The sequence below is a fragment of the Bufo bufo genome, chromosome 6 (assembly GCF_905171765.1).
Source record: "Bufo bufo chromosome 6, aBufBuf1.1, whole genome shotgun sequence".
In the NCBI taxonomy this organism is placed as follows: Eukaryota; Metazoa; Chordata; class Amphibia; order Anura; family Bufonidae; genus Bufo; species Bufo bufo.
In genome coordinates this window covers 82,962,760-82,983,122 of record NC_053394.1, presented here as the reverse complement: position 1 = coordinate 82,983,122, position 20,363 = coordinate 82,962,760, and the positions used below count along the sequence as shown (strand labels likewise).

At 45.2% G+C, this 20,363-nt stretch overlaps 1 protein-coding gene across 1 annotated transcript in view; it reads left to right on the top strand.

Moving 5' to 3' along the window:
• The first annotated feature begins 14,621 nt into the window (after positions 1-14,621).
• Positions 14,622-20,363, top strand: part of LOC121005371 (lysosomal acid lipase/cholesteryl ester hydrolase-like) — a 56,328-nt gene continuing 50,586 nt past the window's right edge. The window contains exons 1-2 of the mRNA XM_040438062.1: positions 14,622-14,741; positions 15,461-15,602. Coding sequence (XP_040293996.1) covers positions 14,722-14,741; positions 15,461-15,602 — 162 coding nt within the window. The 5' untranslated portion in view covers positions 14,622-14,721. The remainder of the gene's footprint in view (positions 14,742-15,460; positions 15,603-20,363) is intronic.

Sequence of the window (20,363 nt, the reverse complement as noted above, 5' to 3'; positions counted from 1 at the left end):
TGGCTGCCAGGACTTTAGCGTCCCGGCAGCCATGGTAACCATTCAGAAAAAGCTAAACGTCGGATCCGGCAATGCGCCGAAACGACGTTTAGCTTAAGGCCGGATCCGGATTAATGCCTTTCAATGGGCATTAATTCCGGATCCGGCCTTGCGGCAAGTGTTCAGGATTTTCTCCGGCCAAAAAACGTTCCGGTCCAGAACTGAAGACATCCTGATGCATCCTGAACGGATTTCACTCCATTCAGAATGCATTAGGATAAAACTGATCAGGATTCTTCCGGCATAGAGCCCCGACGACGGAACTCTATGCCGGAAGACAAGAACGCAAGTGTGAAAGAGCCCTTAGAACATCCTGTGGATTCAGGGGAAAAAAATAAAATATGTCCACTTTCCTGCTTACACTTGTTGCAAATAGATCTATAGAGGGATAACCCCACTGCTAAACAAGGTCCTAAAAGATAGTATCCATTACCCCTGGCTTATCTTTGTACTGAGGAAATCTAACAAGTTGTCTGTAAGATGAAACGCAGATTGTACTTCTCCTGTGCCATCTGAAAGAGCTCCCTGGTTAGCAGTAATAAAGGGAATACTGGTTCCTCCCTTAGGCCCCTTTCACATGGGCGTTGCGGGAAAATGTGCGGGTGCGTTACGGGAACACGAGTGCAAAACATTGTAATGCGTTTTGCACTCGCGTGAGAAAAATCGCGCGTGTTTGGTACCCAAACCCGAACTTCTTCACAGACGTTCGGGCTTGGGATCGGTGTTCTGTAAATAGTATTATTTTCCCTTATAACATGGTTATAAGGGAAAATAATAGCATTCTGAATACAGAATGCATAGTAAAACATCGCTGGAGGGGTTAAAAAAATAAATAAAATTTAACTCACCTTAGTCCACTTGTTCGCGGCCCGGCATCTCCTTCTGGTTTCATCTGATCTCTGTGCAGCAACAGGACCTTTGGTGACGTCATTCTTGTCATCACATGATCCATCAGATGATCTTTTACCATGGTGATTGATCATGTGATGACCAGAATGACGTCAAAGGTCCTATTGCTGCACAGAGATCAGATGAAGCCAGAAGGAGATGCCGGGCTACGCGAACAAGTGGACTAAGGTGAGTTAAAAAATTCTCTTTTTTTTAACCCCTCCAGCGATGTTTTACTATGCATTCTGTATTCAGAATGCTATTATTTTCCCTTATAACCATGTTTTAAGCAATCAGACAATCCCTTAGAGTAACTGAAAGTGAAAAAAAAAAAGTTAAAAACTTTTAAAAATAGAAAATTTTAAAATTCTAATCCTTTCCTCATATTAAAAAAAAAATTAAAATAAAGATTGGCATTGTCGCATCCCAAAATGCCTGTCCTACTATAAGTAAATCTGTCATGTCATTTTCACCAATGTAACCAACAGCATTGCCCCAGACGACTGCATACACATTCCAAACATACATGTGTACTTTGGGGCACATTTAGGACTGATGTTTTAGACACTAGTCTTAATAAACCTCTGCGCTGGCCTCTACATAACTTCGGCGCATTCAGCCTGTCCCCACCCACAATTTTAGATCTGGTGTGAGCAGGGAGAGGTCGCAGATTGTGGCGCAACTAGCTGTTGTGCCACAATCTGCACCTGAAATAAACCTAATATAGGCTTAATAAATGATCCCCTTTGTGTCTTTATTCCATGTCCAGAAACAGTGCTTTTATTCTGCAGGCAAAACTGCGACCAAGTGCCTGGGTGGGCAGGGTTTGCGGTTCCAAGTGCCTAAAGCAAACCAGACTGAAGTGGCAAGGGCTGCTTTAGCTGCTCATATCTTGGGATTGGTAGCCGCTAGAGATATGGGCCTGGTCTTGTTTGAAAACTGGCATTTCAAGTACCAGAATCACAGCATTATATTCATTACATCGAAAGATATAGGTGTTAGAAATTGGGATGGCAGAAAATGCAGTTGAAAGTAAAAATGCATTTCATAATTTCACTTCTGACTTGATTGAAATGCCAGCTTTCAAACAAGACCAGGCCCATATCTAGCTGCTACCAATCCCAAGATATGAGCAGCTAAAGCATCCCTCCCCTCTAAGTCTGGTTTGCTTTGGGCACAAAACAGCAAACTCTGCCCAGCCGGGCACTTGGCCGCTGCTTTCCTACAATATAAAAGCACTTTTCTGGATATGGAATCAAGACAAAGTACACACAGGTATGTTTGGAATGTGCTTGCAATCTTCTGTGGGGCAATGCTGCTAGTTATACTCGTGAAAATAAAGTGACAGATTCCCTTTAAAACATACTGTATTTATCCTGTACATTAAACGCCATAACGGAAAAAAAAAATATTTCAGTGATTAATTCACCATTTTCAGTTGCTTCACCTCTCCCCAAAAAATTTAAGTACTATTTTACTTATGGAGCGAATGTGAATGAGTACGTCCATTACAGAAGCGCTCACTAGTACACAGTAGGACCAGGGAGCAGTGAATACAGCGCTCCCGGTGCAGGTTGTATTTACCGCTCCCTGGTCTTCTTAGTGCCGCACTGCACTGTCCAATCTGTACAGCGTGATGTCAGGTTGCAGTACAGCGGGTGTCAGGAGCAGAAGAGGTAAAATGTATTTTATGTCTGATGGGGAATAGGGGTCTGATGAGATAAGGGGAGGCCCGATTTGGTGGTCTGATGAAAAATATTTTATTTTCTAAATCATAGGTGCGTCCTATGGAGAGAAAAACATTGTATTCAAAATGGCATACACACTCCATTATGGTATCAATAAAAGCTACAGATCGCACCAGGAAAAGTCAGTCCACACATCTCTGTAGATGTAAGGCTACTTTCACACTTGCGGTAGCAGGGTCCGGCAGGCTGTTCAGGCAGGGGAACAGCCTGCCGGATCCGTGCTAACGCTAACCCACCGTGCTGCCGGAGGTCCGCTCCGGCCGCAGCACGCTAAGACGAGAGATGGCCAGACAAACTACAGCACGCGGCGGTTTTGTCCGGCCGCCTTTCGGCTTGTTTGCCGTGCTGCGGCCGGACTTCGACCCACCCCCATTATAATGTATGGGGCCAGAGCGGACTTCTGGCGGCATGGTGGGCTAGCGTAAGCACGAATCTGGCAGGCTGTTTCTCCGCCAGAACAGCCTGCCAAACCCTGCTACTGCAAGTGTGAAAGTAGCCTAAATATATAAAAAAGACAAAAACCTATAAAGACGACCTATAAGGGCCACATATATTCATACATGAAATATCAATGCGAATAAACGCAAAGTATGGTGAACCATGCAACCGATAGCTGACTTAATCATATGGGGATGAGGCAGTAAAATATACGAGTGGGTTTCTACCACTGTGGTAAAAGACTGCTGGACTCCCCTCTCTGGTTTTTGCTTTATCAAATGCCTGCGATTAAAGATCGCTGCAAGCTCGCCTTTAGGCAGCATGTGAGCATAAAGCGATCGGCCACATGAGTGCCAGTCCTTCCGCTCGTACTTGCCCGTGTCTGGGGGAGGGCGTGCGCGGGCGGCGCTCGCTGCCGGGCGGCTGTCTGGATTTCGGGCCCCTATCCCTGTAGCGAATGGAGAACCTGGGCTAAGTGGGTTGCTTTTTCCACTTGCATTATCAAGCCTAGGATGTCGGGTGAGCCCTGTCACCCTCCCCAGTAGGAGACCTCCCTTTGATTTTCAAATACTGACATATTATGGATATTTGCATGAAATTATTGTCAATTATGTTTACAGATCAGAATTGGCGGATCTATGGAATTTATAATATCAAGTATGTAATATGGATTTAAATTTTTGTATTATAACAATAAAATATTTATAAAAAAAAAAAAAAAAAAAGAACAGCTTGCCAAACCCTGCTACTGCAAGTGTGAAAGTAGCCTAAATATATAAAAAAGACAAAAACCTATAAAGACGACCTATAAGGGCCACATATATTGATTAACTCACAACATATAAACTGTTAGAATATTAGAACTACTCAATAAAACACATAAATGGAGTCTTACATCGTTGAGTGGAGTAAAACAAGTATAAAAGAGGGACTTAAAAATATGAATACATATAGGAGGAGCAACAAATAAATACACAGGTATAGATGTTGCCCTAGGTAAGTCACAGAAAATGAGAGACATAGATGCTACAGCAGGTTTCCACACAGGCAAAAAGCCTAGTAAAGTACATAGTGCCTCAGGGAGATCAGGAACCACATATAATAGCTCATTCAATAGTAAACAAACGTACCAACGGTCACATCGCCCACCCAGTGTCCCTCACTTACCCTACGCATTTCGCCGGATGGCTTCCCCTACATATGGTTGCTTTTTCTTTGGTGATCTGGGTATGCACATAGTGTTATAGGCTGTGATTAAATATATAATCGTTAAGGTCAGAATATGGCGATGCAAGAGCAGACAACATTTTTTAAAGGGCTTGTCTCCTCTCAGACTTTGCTGGCATATCGATATGCCACCACTGTCAGGTGCGGGTCTCAGAAATGGGACCCGCACCTATTTGACTTTGATGACATCAAAGTGCCAGATGACACAGTATCACTATGGGGAGTCGGGGAAACCCCCCACCGTAAAAAGGTCTGAAAATCAGGAAAGCCACTAGGCATGGAATCCAGGATAAAGGGACAGGTCACCTCCTATCGCCTCACTTATCCTATCCCTGACCTCCTAACCGTATGAGCAGCCCTCGATGGTAGGGGAGGGGCTCATACTCTCGAACCTGGGCCCTTACTAGCCCTGAAGATTCCTGGTAGTAAGGTCTGGGGGAGGAGACGACTGGTTCATCCACAACACAGATGAACCGGAGTCTCACACAGGCCTAACAACTGGGAATGGCAGACAGTACACAGCTACTGGATCAGCAGGCAAGAGCCAAGAAACAAAAAGCACTTACCTGCCGCAGCAACAAGGACAGCTGGACTCCATGAAACAGTACTGGAACCTGAACACCTAACAAGACACAGCACAAACAACTAATACAGGAATCCAGCACACCAGTACTTGCTTGGACCCCCATGCAGACAGGATGCATGGTGGCTCCCGGCAGAGCTGCGCACAGACATTTGGTTCCCCCTCTGGGAACCCCAGGGACCCCCTTCCAGAGGTACAGACAAAGAGGAACATCTAGCATCCATGCCGGACAGAATACACCAGACACGGAACAACCCCAGAACATATACCCACATCAAAACATTACAACAGGTAAGGTACGGAAAATGAAGGCGACATAAGACATCGCTGGAGACATCGATATCCCATAAGGTTGCCCTTAAGGACTGGGCAGATACAATAGCACCAGCTCCTCAAGACACTGAAGACAAACTGAACACAGGCTCACAGCTCAGAACATAAGAGCCATGAGACCACACCCAGCTCCACCTTGCACATTACTTAAAGGATAACTGTCACATTTAGACCCCAATTTCAATTTCTATATATGTAGTTACTAATAACATGATATTCCAGAATCAGTTACTATTAGACTGACGTACCCCATATTAAATAAGATTCAGCCCTTAGTAACCAGTCTGCATAAAACTGCAATCTCACTTCAGTTAAGAGGGCCGCCACTGCCCTCACCCTGAGGCTAATCCCGCCTGCCCTTACTAGCCAGTAACAATAGCCCCCCAAAAGTGTCAGTAACCAGAACCCTCCCCCCTAAAGGGTTAATCTCCTGCAGCACAAAGGGGTCCTCTTACCACATGTTGCTTTCATTTATACACTGAGCAGATGGCAGATCTCCCTTCCCTGTTGTGCACTGGTTCAACTCTGCCTTCTCCAGCTCTGCTGAGTGAGGGAGCGTCTGCCAAGCGCAGGGACAGGGAGAAGTGCACACAGCCCAGGCACTGTTAGCTGCTGGGGAGGACCTGGCTTTAATCATTTACTTACTGTCCCTGGCTGTCAGTAATCTGACCTTGCAGGCAGCCTGCTTCTGTGTCCTCCGTCCTTCAACAGATAGACGGACCATGCCTAGCAACCCTATTTTAAGCACAGGTAAAAGTAGGCAGTACAGGGGACAAAAATGTGGAATTAAGGGGTAATTCAATACACAGTGAAAAGTTGAAATAGGGCCACCAAGGAGATAATCACCACAAGCCAATACTCAAAAAAAAAGAAAATATGACAGTTATACTTTAACCCTGTGCTTACCATAATGGGAAGGAAGACAGCCTTAACCACCTCAGCTCCCCTAGCTTAAACACCCTTAAAGAGGGCCTTTCACTGGAATAGAAAATCTAAACTAAGTATACAGACATGGAGAGCGGCGCCCAGGGATCTCCCTGCACTTACTATTATCCCTGTGCGCCGCTCCGTTCTCCCGGTATAGGCTCCGGAATCTTCATATGTTCGGCTCCACACAGTTGAGCCTGCTGGCGTCTCCTTCTCCCAGGCTGTAGTGCTGGCCAATCTCAACGCTCAGCTGATAGCCTGAGAGAAAAAAAAACCTCTCGGGCTATGAGCTGAGCGCTGCGATTGGCTATCGCTACAGCATGGGAGAAGGAGACGCCGGCAGGCTCAACTGGGTGGAGCCGAACATATGAAGATACCGGAGCCTATACCGGGAGAACGGAGCGGCGCTCAGGTATAACAGTAAGTGCAGGGAGATCCCTGGGCGCCGCTCTTCATGTCTGTATACTTAGTTTAGATTTTCTATTCTGGTGAAAGATCCTCTTTAATGACCAGACCACTTTACACTTCTGCACTACACTACTTTCACTGTTTATTGCTCGGTCATGCAACTTACCACCCATATGAATTTTACCTCCTTTTCTTCTCACTAATAGAGCTTTCATTTGGTGGTATTTCATTGCTGCAGACATTTTTACATTTTTTTGTTATTAATCGAAATTTAACTACATTTTTGCAAAAAAAAAAAGACATTTTTCACTTTCAGTTGTAAAATTTTTCAAAAAAAAACGACATCCATATATAAATTTCTCTAAATTTATTGTTCTACATGTCTTTGATAAAAAAAAAAAATATGCTTGGGTAAAAAAAAAAAAATGGTTTGGGTAAAAGTTATAGCGTTTACAAACTATGGTACAAAAATGTGAATTTCTGCTTTTTGAAGCAGCTCTGACTTTCTGAGCACCTGTCATGTTCCCTGAGGTTCTACAATGCCCAGACAGTAGAAAAACCCCACAAATAACCTTATTTCGGAAAGTAGACACCCTAAGGTATTCGCTGATGGGCATAGTGAGTTCCTAGAACTTTTTATTTTTTGTCACAAGTTAGCGGAATATGATTTTTTTTTTTTTTTCATACAAAGTCTCATATTCCACTAACTTGTGACAAAAAATAAAAACTTCCATGAACTCACTATGCCCAACACGAAATACCTTGGGGTGTCTTCTTTCCAAAATGGGGTCACTTGTGGGGTAGTTATACTGCCCTGGCATTTTAGGGGCCCTAATGTGTGGGAAGAAGTTTGAAATCAAAATGTGTCAAAAATGCCCTGTGAAATCCTAAAGGTGCTCTTGGGCCCCTTTGCCAACCTAGGCTGCAAAAAAGTGTCACACATGTGGTATCGCCGTACTCAGGAGAAGTTGGGCAATGTGTTTTGGGGTGTCATTTTACATATACCCATGCTGGATGAGAGAAATATCTCGGCAAAAGACAACTTTTCCCATTTTTTTTATACAAAGTTGGCATTTGACCAAGATATTTTTCTCACCCAGCATGGGTATATGTAAAATGACACCCCAAAACACATTGCCCAACTTCTCCTGAGTACGGCGATACCAGATGTGTGACACTTTTTTACAGCCTAGATGCGCAAAGGGGCCCAAATTCCTTTTAGGAGGGCATTTTTAGACATTTAGATCCCAGACTTCTTCTCACGCTTTAGGGCCCCTAAAATGCCAGGGCAGTATAAATACCCCACATATGACCCCATTTTGGAAAGAAGACACCCCAAGGTATTCAATGAGGGGCATGGAGAGTTCATAGAAATTATTTTTTTTTTGGCACAAGTTAGCGGAAAATGATTTTTTTTTGTTTTTTCTCACAAAGTCTCCCTTTCCGCTAAGGCTACTTTCACACTTGCGGCAGAGAGATCCGGCAAGCAGTTCCGTCGCCGGAACTGCCTGCCGGATCAGGCAAAATGTATGCTAACTGATGGCATTAGTAAGACTGATCAGGATCCTGGTCAGTCTTAAAAATGCCTGATCAGTCGAAAAAATGCATTGAAATGCCGGATCCGTCTTTCCGGTGTCATCCGGCAAAAACGGATCCGGCATTTATTTTTTCACCTTTTTTTCAGTCTGCGCATGCGCATACCGGAACGACGGATCCGGCATTCCGGTATTCTGAATGCCGGATCCGGCACTAATACATTCCTATGGGAAAAAATGCCTGATCCGGCATTCAGGCAAGTCTTCAGTTTTTTTAGCCGGAGATAAAACCGTAGCATGCTACGGTTTTCTCTTTTGCCTGATCAGTCAAAACGACTGAACTGAAGACATCCTGATGCAAACTGAACGGATTACTCTCCATTCAGAATGCATGGGGACATACCTGATCAGTTCTTTTCCGGTATAGAGCCCCTGTGACGGAACTCTATGCCGGAAAAGAACAACGCAAGTGTGAAAGTAGCCTAACTTGACAAAAAATTATTTTAAATGAACTTGCCATGCCCTTCACAAAATACCTTGAGGTGTCTTCTTTCCAAAATGGGGTCACATGTGGGGTATTTATACTGCCCTCGCATTTTAGGGGCCCTAAAGCGTGAGAAGAAGTCTGGAATATAAATGTAAAAAAAAATTTACGCATTTGGATTCTGTGAGGGGTATGGTGAGTTCATGTGAGATTTTATTTTTTGTCACAAGTTAGTGGAATATGAGACTTTGTAAGAAAAAAATAACTTGTGCCAAAAAAATATGTCTGAATGGAGCCTTACAGGGGGGTGATCAGGGAGTCTATATGGGGTGATCACCCCCCTGTCATTGATCACCCCCCTGTAAGGCTCCATTCAGACGTCCGTATGCGTTTTGCGGATCCGATCCATGGATCCAAGGATCCGCAAAACACATACGGACCTCTGAATGGAGCCAGCCTTACAAGGGGGTGATCAATGACAGAGGGTGATCAGGGAGTCTATATGTTTTGCGGATCCGATCCATGGATCCGTAAAACACATACGGACATCTGAATGGAGCCTTACAGGGGGGTGATCAGGGAGTGTATATGGGGTGATCAGGGGTTAATAAGTGACAGGGGGGGGGGGGGTAGTGTGGTGCTTGGTGCTACTTATTACAGAGCTGCCTGTGTCCTCTGGTGGTCGATCCAAGCAAAAGGCACCACCAGAGGAACAGGTAGCAGGTATATTAGACGCTGTTATCAAAACAGCGTCTAATATACCTGTTAGGGGTTAAAAACAAAAAATCGCATCTACAGCCTGCCAGCGAACGATCGCCGCTGGCAGGCTGTAGATCCACTCGCTTACCTGCAGTTCCTGTGAACGCGCGTTCACAGGAAATCTCGCGTCTCGCGAGATGACGCACGGATGCGTCCAGGAGGAATGAATCGACCGTCGCCAGGACGCATCCGTGCGTTAGGCGGTCGGGAAGCAGTTAAAGGGGAAAAGCACACGCATGCAACACAACAACACGTTGCCGCTGGCAACCAGCACGCGTGGCGAAAGTGTCACGGCAAACCACCACCAAGCCGTGACAGTCCCTTCACGGGATTATACAGAGAATAAACTAGACAGCAATAGTTTCATAATTCTACTAAAAGTCTCATGACATGTCTGTCCTAGTAAATAATTATATTCCCTATGAAATTACAGTTCTGGGGCATCTATTCTTATGACTGCTATTCCTCTATTATTCCTACTAGTAATTATTAATAACTGGTGTTACCAGTTTAGGATATGTTATTGCACAGCCAGCTGCTGTCTAGTGCTGTCAGTATTAAACTGTGCAGACAGGGGCGTAACGGTCGCGGTTGCAGAGGGTGCGGCCTGCTGCACTCACATGTAATGTGAAGTACAGTGAGAATGCTGGACCCGTCAGAGCAGTCTTCAAACGTGAGGGGCCGCAGGGGGATTGCAGAGGTAAGGAAGGGAGGGGGCACACGCACTTGGCAGTTCTTGACACTGCCGGGCTGTTAGTTTTCAGACTGAAGCAGGGACACCTCTCCACTCCCTGCTTGTTTTCTTCTGAGCTCCAGTGCTCCCCCTGCAGGCCGCACATAGCGCTGCTGGCTGTGGGAGGAGCGCTGAAGGCCTGGGAATCAGCCTCTAGCACAGCACGACGTGAGTGCGGGAGCGAATCATCAGGAAAGAAGGCAAGTATGTGAGGAGGCACATATCTGGGCATAACTACTGTGAGGGGGCACAAAAGTGAGCATAACTACTGTAAGGGGCCACAAGGAGGACATAACTATTTTGAAGGGACCACAAGGTGGGCTTAATTACTGTGAGGGGCCAATAAGTGGTCATTAGTACTGTGTGGTAGCAGGGGAAATGTCTTATATTACCCTGCTATACATGGGCATGGCTCAGTCTTACAGGCTAGCACAGCGCCCCCTGCGGGCGATTTCACAGGGGCAGTCACCATCCCTTCCTTATGTGATAGAAACATAGAATGTGTCGGCAGATAAGAACCATTTGGCCCATCTAGTCTGCCCAATATACTGAATACTATGAATAGCCCCTGGCCCTATCTTATATGAAGGATGGCCTTATGCCTATCCCATGCATGCTTAAACTCCTTCACTGTATTTGCAGCTACCACTTCTGCAGGAAGGCTATTCCATGCATCCACTACTCTCTCAGTAAAGTAATACTTCCTGATATTACTTTTAAACCTTTGCCCCTCTAATTTAAAACTATGTCCTCTTGTAGCAGTTTTTCTTCTTTTAAATATTCTCTCCTCTTTTACCTTGCTGATTCCCTTTATGTATTTAAAAGTTTCTATCATATCCCCTCTGTCTCGTCTTTCTTCCAAGCTACAAAGAGGCGACAGATTTTCTTTACACTAAGGGCTCTTTCACATGAGCGGATGCTTTTTTTCCCTCCATCACCACAGGGACCTTGTTCTGGACCCAGCGGACATCACGCCGATGCCAGCAACACCCAGGATGAGTTAGGACCAGATTTTATTAGGACTGGGCGAGTGTAGCCATGCATTGGGCTCTTTCACACGAGCGGATGCCGTGCGTGGAATCCGCTGCGTGAAATAGCGCCAAGCCCCGTTCTGGACAGCAGAGACACAGAGCAGTAACATGTTTGATAACGCTCTGTGCCTCTGATCTTTTTATTACAAAATCACGGTGACAACTTTATCTCACAGATTTTTTTGTAAAAAAGATCAGAGGCAAAGAGCATTATCAATCATGTTAATGCTCCGTGTCTCTGCTGTCTGGAACGGGGCTTGGCTCTCTTTCACGCAGCGGATTACCCGCACGGCATCCGCTCGTGTGAAAGAGCCCTTAGTGTAAAGAAAATCTGTTGCCTCTTTGTAAAAATGGGGGGCGGGGGAAGCCCGATCCAAAGTTTGCAAAAACAGACATCAGGAGAGGTGACCGGTCCTTCTTGTGGGACCTGTTGGATTGCCTTTAAGACTGGGGGCATACACATGCATTTCTTGTTATACTTGTGCAAAACAGATCGTTATCCAATGCATCTTTCTCATTTCCTTATCTTGCAGTTGGCTGTCCATGATAGCATTTTACTCCCAATGAAAATATTTATGACCTGGGGCTGGTAAAGACCCAACAACTCATCGTCACTGGCTGACAACTCTGAACATGATGCGGAGCAGGCGGACGCTGCTAGCGTGTCCGTGCCCTCAGGACAATGGGTGTCATGCACAGACCCGCTACGCTTGGAGGAGGATCAGAGGAACTTTTGATCTCTGCTGTTCAAGGCTTGGGATACACGGCGCCTAACGATTGCCAATGTTGCCGCTAACTAATTAACATCACTGCTATTTTTCTCCTTTCTGCTCCGTTATAGGAGAACAGTGGAAATAATGGATGTGCCAGATAGAGCAGATAACTGATCCCAACAGACTTTATTAAAAACAATGTTCAGTGTCCGTTCAAAATCCTGATTTGCCTTTTAATCAGACAAAATAATTCCTGTATGCAGGTCTATTAAAGGGAGTCTGTCACCTACCTGACCGGTTTCAAACAGGTGACATTGTTCAGTGGGGCACAAAGACATGACAGGTGTTACCCGTGGTTAGTTCTTCTGATGCTTCAAATCACCCAAAAAGTCGTTTTTATGATATGCTAATGAGCCGTCGCAAGTGCCCAGGGGCGGAGAGTTTTCTGAAAGTGCCCAAGTTCCTCCGCCTCACTCGCGCCTAACTCCGCCCCTTAGTAAGCTCAGGCCAGCCCTGTGGCATCATGGCATGAGTTTTAGGGAGCATTCACACGACCGTGTTGGTTTTGCGGTCCGTAATTCACGGATCCGTGTGTTCCGTATGTCTTCAGTTATCTTTCCTTTTCCGTTCCACAAGTCCGTATAATACGGACGTGGTGCTTCCGTGTGTCATCCGTTTTTCACGGTCCGCAAAAAACTGAAATGGGACTTCTTAGAATGTTATCAGTCCAGGGGTCCGTTAAAAACGGATTACACACGGATGCATTTCCGTGTGCTATCCGTTTTTCACGGACCCAATGACTTTCTATGGGGCAACGGACCGCGATTTGCGGCCAAGTATAGGACACGTTCTAAAAAAAAAAGGAACGGACACACGGAGCGGACAGCACACGGATGAGAATAAAAGGCATACCGCAATTTTCACGGACCCATAGAAATCAATGGGTCCGTGCATTGTCCGTCAAAATTGCGGAACGGACACGGAAGAAAAACACGTTCGTATGAATGCTCCCTTAGTGACATACTCTGGGATGTTACAAATGGGACTTGCATAAAAAACAGATGTCATCCGCATGCAGTGTGTTGAGGTTTCTAGGAGATGTAGATTGTTGTTCATTATTAGATTTTTTTTCACTCGTGTGATGGGGGAAAAAAATAGCAAACACTGAATGCAGATAAAACCAAATGAACTTGTGCGCCAAACCATCAGTTTTTTCCTGAACAGATCCTGACCCAATCCATGGCGCTCGCGTGAGAGGCCCGAGTCGTGTGCGACACGCAACGCGCCTGCATTTGTACAAGTCGAAAATAGTCGCATGAGAGCAAGTCACAGACCTGTCGCACATATTTTTTGCTGCGCGGTTGATGTCACCATGTAGCCCCAGCCTAAGCCTTTGGGCAGCACGGTGGCTCAGTGGTTAGCACTGTTGCTTTGCCTCCCAAAGACATACTGAGAGGGACCTTAGATGTGAGCCCCATTGGGGACAGTTGGATGCAAATATCTGTAAAGCACTGCGGAATAAAGTCGCGCTATAGAAGTGCATAAAATAATTCTATAAAATATCAGTTAAAAAAAACACTCATTTTTACAATAAGTAAATTTCATAAGTCCCGAAAAATAAAATACAAACTTGGTCTCGTCAGAAGGGTAAACACCTGCACAGCACGAATCATGAAGGTCATAGAAAAAAGAATAATTTAAAATAAAAATCTGAATTGGAAGTGCTTTTTCTGTGCTATATGCACACAACAGTGAAAAACTGACGTGTGATGGACGGATCCGGTTGTATTATCTTTAACATTGCCAAGACGGATCCGTCATGAACTCCATTGAAAGTCAAAAGGGGACGGATCCGTTTTCTATTGTGGCAAAGAAAACGGATTCGCCCCCATTGACTTGCATTGTTGGTCATGACGGATCCGTCTTGCTCCGCATCCCAGGACGGAAAGCAAACCGCAGCATGCTCTCCGGTATGGGAACGCAACCAAACGGAACAAAATGCATTTTAGAGCATTCCGTTCAGTTTTGTCCCTATTGACAATGAATGGGGACACAATGGAAGTGTTTCTTTCCGGTATTGAGCCCCTATGACTGATCTCAATACCGGAAAACTTGAACGCTAGTGTGAAAGTAGCCTAACACAGCAATGACAGATCCGTCATGAAAGTCAATGGGGGACGGATCAGTTTTCTACTGTGGCAAAGAAAACGGATCCGCCACCATTGACTTGCACTGTGTGTCTTGCTTCGCATCCAAAAAAAAATAATGGAAAGTCTCTTCGTGTGCATGTAGCCTAATGCTAATATACACACGCCTCCAAATACAACTTGTCCAGCCAAAAAAAAAATTAAAATTGTACAGGAAGGAAAAATGTAAATTAAAATAAAGAACAAGTTATGACGTTCTACAAGGAAGATAAAAAAAAAAAAAAAAAAAAAAAAAAAAATTGGGGTCCTTGAAGCCAATACTGGTTCGGTCCTCAAGGGCTTAAAATGGTATGCACGCGGTAGAAAAGCAGAAAGCCCTCCTGTAAACCTCCGCAGTGTGAGCTCAGTAAGAACACAAACTGGCCCGGTCTTCGAGGGGTTAAAAAGCCGCACAAAAGCAGGACGACGGAACAGGTGAGGTGTGAGCTCAGCCGTCACAACACCCAGCGTCACGTGACCCGCGCCGCCGCTCAGTCTGACAGACTATCACACGGTTGTGACAGAGGACACCGATTGGACCTTTCTCCTACAGGGCGCTCTGATTGGTCGGCTCGGCAGGCACGGCCAGGCCCCGCCTCTTCAGGGAAGAGTCTATGGGGTGAGCAGCGGAGCGCGAGGAGAGGCTGAAGCCCTGTCTTCATCAGTGTCGGACTGTCCTGGTGGTACTGATGCTGCTCCCCCCTGCCTGGTACGTACGAGGCACTGCTTCTGTGCAGTGATGTATGGATAATGCATAGAGCTCTCCAGCCATTTGTATTGTATTACTTGCATCTTCTGTCTTTTTACTAGCTGCTTTGTTGAATTTTACTGCCATAGTAGTTGGGGGATGTGCATTGTGCACAACAATTTGGGAGAAGCTGTTTTTGTTTCTGTAGCAGTCCTAAAAATACTGGATCTGTCAGAGACCCCAGAAAATGGGGCATTTTCTAGATAAAGTGCGTACTGCAAGCATTGATCTGTTACACAAGTTATATAAAGTGCGTTACGCACGCGAATTATACAGAACGCGTTCTAAGTGATCAGCGCAGCTGCAGGGGAAGCTTGTCCACTGTTACATTATCAGTCATGTGACCCTCAAAGTATTACAAACCCCTCTCTCTGCCCATGCATGTGGCCACTTCAGGGGGTGGGGTCACACTGACAGATCAAGGAATCCGTGAGGACTGCATTCATGTCAGTCACATGCAGTGTAAAGCATGGGGGATCCAGTGTTTGGGGCCCCTTCTATAATCCATGGTGGACAGTTTCTTTAAAGACCTTCCCTCTCTCTACTAGACACCCCTTCTGTTACTGGCACAGGCCCTAGACTTAAAAAGGAACCCTTAGAAAAAGAACAAGATAAAATGTAATCTTGTGTAAGTTCTTTGGTCAGTCTGAGACTATAACGTGTCCATTTCTGTTTTTCAGTGGTCCCAGGATGTGGTTGTTGTCTGCAGTAACCGTATTGATCTGTGGCCTTGCCACACAGTCACTGGATGTGGCACAGAAAGCTAGACGAGATCTTCAGGACGTCCGATACACTGCAGACCCTGAAGACAACATGAATATAGTAAGTGACATACACCGTTCACCTCATAATTGTAATAAGGTTAGGTACGTATCGCTAGTGTGGCCTCAGTACTGCATCGCTAGTGTGGCCTCAGTACTGCATCGCTAGTGTGGCCTCAGTACTGCATCGCTAGTGTGGCCTCAGTACTGCATCGCTAGTGTGGCCTCAGTACTGCATCGCTAGTGTGGCCTCAGTACTGCATCGCTAGTGTGGCCTCAGTACTGCATCGCTAGTGTGGCCTCAGTACTGCATCGCTAGTGTGGCCTCAGTACTGCGTCGCTAGTGTGGCCTCAGTACTGCGTCGCTAGTGTGGCCTCAGTACTGCGTCGCTAGTGTGGCCTCAGTACTGCGTCGCTAGTGTGGCCTCAGTACTGCGTCGCTAGTGTGGCCTCAGTACTGCGTCGCTAGTGTGGCCTCAGTACTGCGTCGCTAGTGTGGCCTCAGTACTGCATCGCTAGTGTGGCCTCAGTACTGCATCGCTAGTGTGGCCTCAGTACTGCATCGCTAGTGTGGCCTCAGTACTGTATCGCTAGTGTGGCCTCAGTACTGTATCGCTAGTGTGGCCTCAGTACTGTATCGCTAGTGTGGCCTCAGTACTGTATCATTTTGATTTATACAGGCATCTGTGCTGGCGGCTGCCATCAAAAAGGGATGGAACAGCCATTGACGGCCCCAGTGGCGATGTACATAGGTTATCACATTCAAAGAACTTAGTTCTACACAGATGTGGGTATTATGGTAGGTGTCCTGAAAATAAGTCCTTTCCCTTTTCCTGCCATCAGTTCGGACTGGGAACTTAAAGTGGCCCCGTTGTTGTCAGGTCCACATTGATGGAAGGCAGTGGTAGCGATACCATATTGTGGCACATTATACCATCCCAACAGAGCCAAATACCACAGTCCATCACAAAATACTGCCGCCAGCAGCACAATACACATCCCCAAAAACTTCTACAGGCCAGCTGTGAGGAGGACCCAGACAGCCCCCCCTGGGCATCAGCCCACCAGGAAATTTCCCTGTAAGGTCAAGGGCCAATCAGCCTCTGCCGACTTCACTGATGTGTGACGGGCTAAAAGTGATGCGCTGCTGAACCCCGTAATCGCCACTTCTCATACAAATCATGCCAAAAGTTACCACTAGCCAATAACTTATGTCCTTCATTTCAGTCTTCCCATAGTCTATCACCTGGAGCTGACATTTTTGTTCAGCAAAAACCCCACAAAACGCAGAATTGCACAAAAAAAAAAAACACACTACTAAAAACCTATGGGTAAAGGCACCTTAAGGCCACCCGCACACAATTGGGAGTGAACGCACACAAGACCCGCACAAATCTGTATGCGTTTCTGCAGCATATCCAGCTCCAAAATCTGTAACAGCGGATTCGAAGCTGTTTTGCCGCCGATCTCACCAATCTACTGAAAAGGGTGAAATCCGCAGCTAAAACCACAAGCATAACTGACATGCGGCAAATTTGGAAATCCGCACAGCAGGTCAATTTCTGTATGGAAAACATCTGCAAAGTGTACATTACATACATGTCATCTCATACTCTGCTGGTACTGTACGACACTGCGGTTTTTCTGCACGTATTCCACAATGTGTGCTGCTGCTTTCTGCTTAATTGTATTAAAGGGGTATTCTGGCTTTTAAGTTCTGACAAGAACAGGTATCTCATTCCCCTCGGAGCACCTTGACGTATGGCAAGTCACATGCACAACCTACCGCTCTGTTCATTTTGGGGCACTCCGAGGGGTGTGGGTACCCATTCTCATGATCTGTGGTGGTCCCAGCGGTAGGACCTCCACAGTCTAGTAGTTATCCTCTATTCTGCAGATAGGCGATAGCATAACCGGGATACCCCATTAAAGAACACCTGTCCGCATGATCAGCCCTATTAAACCAGGGGTAGTGCCTGGGAGGGTTCGTCATCCTGAATAAAAGGACACGCGTCTTGTCTCTATAGTGAGCTGCTTCTGAGATACTTTATATGCAGTTGGTCTGTTTTGAGCACAAAGGAGCTGGCTGTAGCACTCCTAACACCCTTGTGCACTCCCATCCCCCCTTTGATTGACAGGACGCTCATTGACAGCTTGTGCAGCGCATCCGATGACCTCAGAAAGTAGCATGTGATCTACTGCACAAGCGCAGAGCTACCGAGCCAAGGCGAGAACACAGGGCTAGATGAGATGTCTAGCCCTGTTGTTTAAAGGGGAGTGCAGAGGGCACAGCGGCATTGCATTAGTGGTGCTCCAAGCACTATGGCCAGTCCTTTGGTGTTTAAAATATATTTTTGCAAATTACCCAAGATATATTCCAGCAGTTCAGCCTAGAGACAGAAGTCAGGTATTTTACTCAGCATGACCTATATTGCATTATACCTGGTTTAATAGGGGTGATCATGCTGAGAGTCGCTCAGTCTTTAACAGTGGGTTTCACAAGCCAGATAAAGCCTGGTTCACATTACTTTAATGGTGTATTAGGTAAACCTGACTTACATGCCAAGCACGTCCGCAGGGCTCCATTCACCCCATGGAGGTCAGAGACTTCTCTTGACCTATACATTCGCCCAGAGTATGTTGGTATACCACAAATATTTTTTTCAAAATTTACAACAGTACAAAATTTATAGAGCGAAACGCACTTTTTTGTCATCACCATATAGACAACATATTCCACTGTGTGCCTATAGAGCGACAACAGATACATTTCTATCTCATTGAGGGAGGGGGGGAGGGGTTCTGCCGTCCTCTGGAGCGACAGGCTGAATAGATATATGTCTGTCATTCTGTTATTGCAGCCTTCTATTAGATAATTACACCCGGGGCTTTTCCTAGCATAGCAAACTGAGGCTGAAAATGTGAATGGGGCCTTTGAGGCCACGTGGAGGACATCTAATAGGCTGGTACAAAATTTCAACCCTGATCATAAGTCCATTGGCCGTTTTAAACTAAACTGATATTCTGATAGGTTGATTGTCTAATCCCAGTTTAGTGGTGGCAGATGTATAACTTAAAACGCGGAGGGAAAATTCTTGTTCGGCCAGTTCTGTGCAGACCCTAGGTGACAGACAATAGTCACCTTTACTAGAAAATAGCTTCTGACTAACTAGGATTATCGGCTGATTAAATGTCTTCCAATGTTAGATCCATGTAATGGCCATGTGTCAATATCGTATATCATACATATATAAAAATGTGTAATATACCAATACGAGCGTTCATGGGAATGCTCGTTAGCAATTATCTGGCCGTATAAACGTACCGCCGATTACCCGTTGAACGAGCAAAATGCTTGTTCATCTGGTAATCCGATCATTTGGGACAAATCGTCACTTGCCAGCAGGAGATTGTGCCGTGTAACCGAGATAGTCTGCTGGCAAACAATGAGTCAGTATGGGGGGGGGGGGGAGAGCGATGGCTCTGGAGGAGATCGCTGCATGTAAATATAACGGTCTCCTCCACCAGCGTTCAGCAGATTGTAGGGAAGGAACGCTTCATTCCCGATAATCTGCTGCTCTATCGCCTCATGTAAAGGGACCTTTAGTGATCCCTTAATTCATTCTGAAGGAAAAGTTCTTTTAATCCATATGCAAATGAGCAGTTAAGTGCACCAAGGATGATCATGTGATCACAGTGTGGTCTCAGGAAAAACAGAGCTGCTGGGTTTTAGCAGACCCTGATCAGCTCTGTGTAAATTGCATCCATAGGGGGCTCCTCTGCATGTCACCATGCTCATCCCCTTCAATTAAAAAACCAAAACAAATGGACAACATAAAATACAGAACACATTTTAATAATCTAAAACATCCCACCCCCCAAAAAAATAAAATCTAAAATCTTAGTCATAAGTTCATAACATACCAAAAATACTATTTTAGTTATATATTTATATTATAAATTATAATTTTTTATGACAATTTCTGAGTGTTTGAGTTTCCTTCTATTTAGTAATTTCCTGGTTTAAATAGGGGCAATATCTAATACATAGGTGTTAAAAAGATTATTAAAATGATTAAGTGTAAGTTTGTATATATCATGAATAAGGGCTCATGCACACCACAGTATGTATTTTATGGTCCGCAAAACACGGATCCGCAAAAAATACAAATGACATCCGTGGGCATTCCATATTTTTCAGAACGGAACAGCTGGCCCCTAATAGAACAGTCCTATCCTTGTCTGTACCCATTGAAATTAATGGTTCTACATACGGTCCACAAAAAAACTGAACAGACACAAAGAAAATACATTCGTGTGCATGAGCCCCAAGTCTTTTTTTACAGTCACTGTTTGCTCAGTGATTTCCATCAGCCATTGAGTCAAAACCAGGAATGAGTCAAAAAAATAGAACAGGAGCAGATCCTTCCTATATCCCTCTAAGCTCCACTCCTTTTTCCCTCACGATGCAAAATAAATTTTTCATCTGCACAGTGTGCGTGAAACACGGACAGCAAAAAATGGACACATGGACCACACACGGATCCTTCACGGACATCTTCAGAGGAGTCACGACCACCTTTTTATGGATTTGGACGTGTGAATGAGGATTTAGTTTTTATTTGCCGAATTACACTTTTTTTTTAGAACTCCTCCTTTCACGCAACAGTGTTTCAAAGCATCTAGTCCTCCCCCCAAAAAAAAATTTGAGTTGTAGTGATCAAAAAAACCCCCAAAAAACTACAATTTGCTCTGCAAAAATAAATGGCTTATACGGTAATTTCTTTTTTTTTGTTTTTGGTATTGCCGTAATCGCACTGAC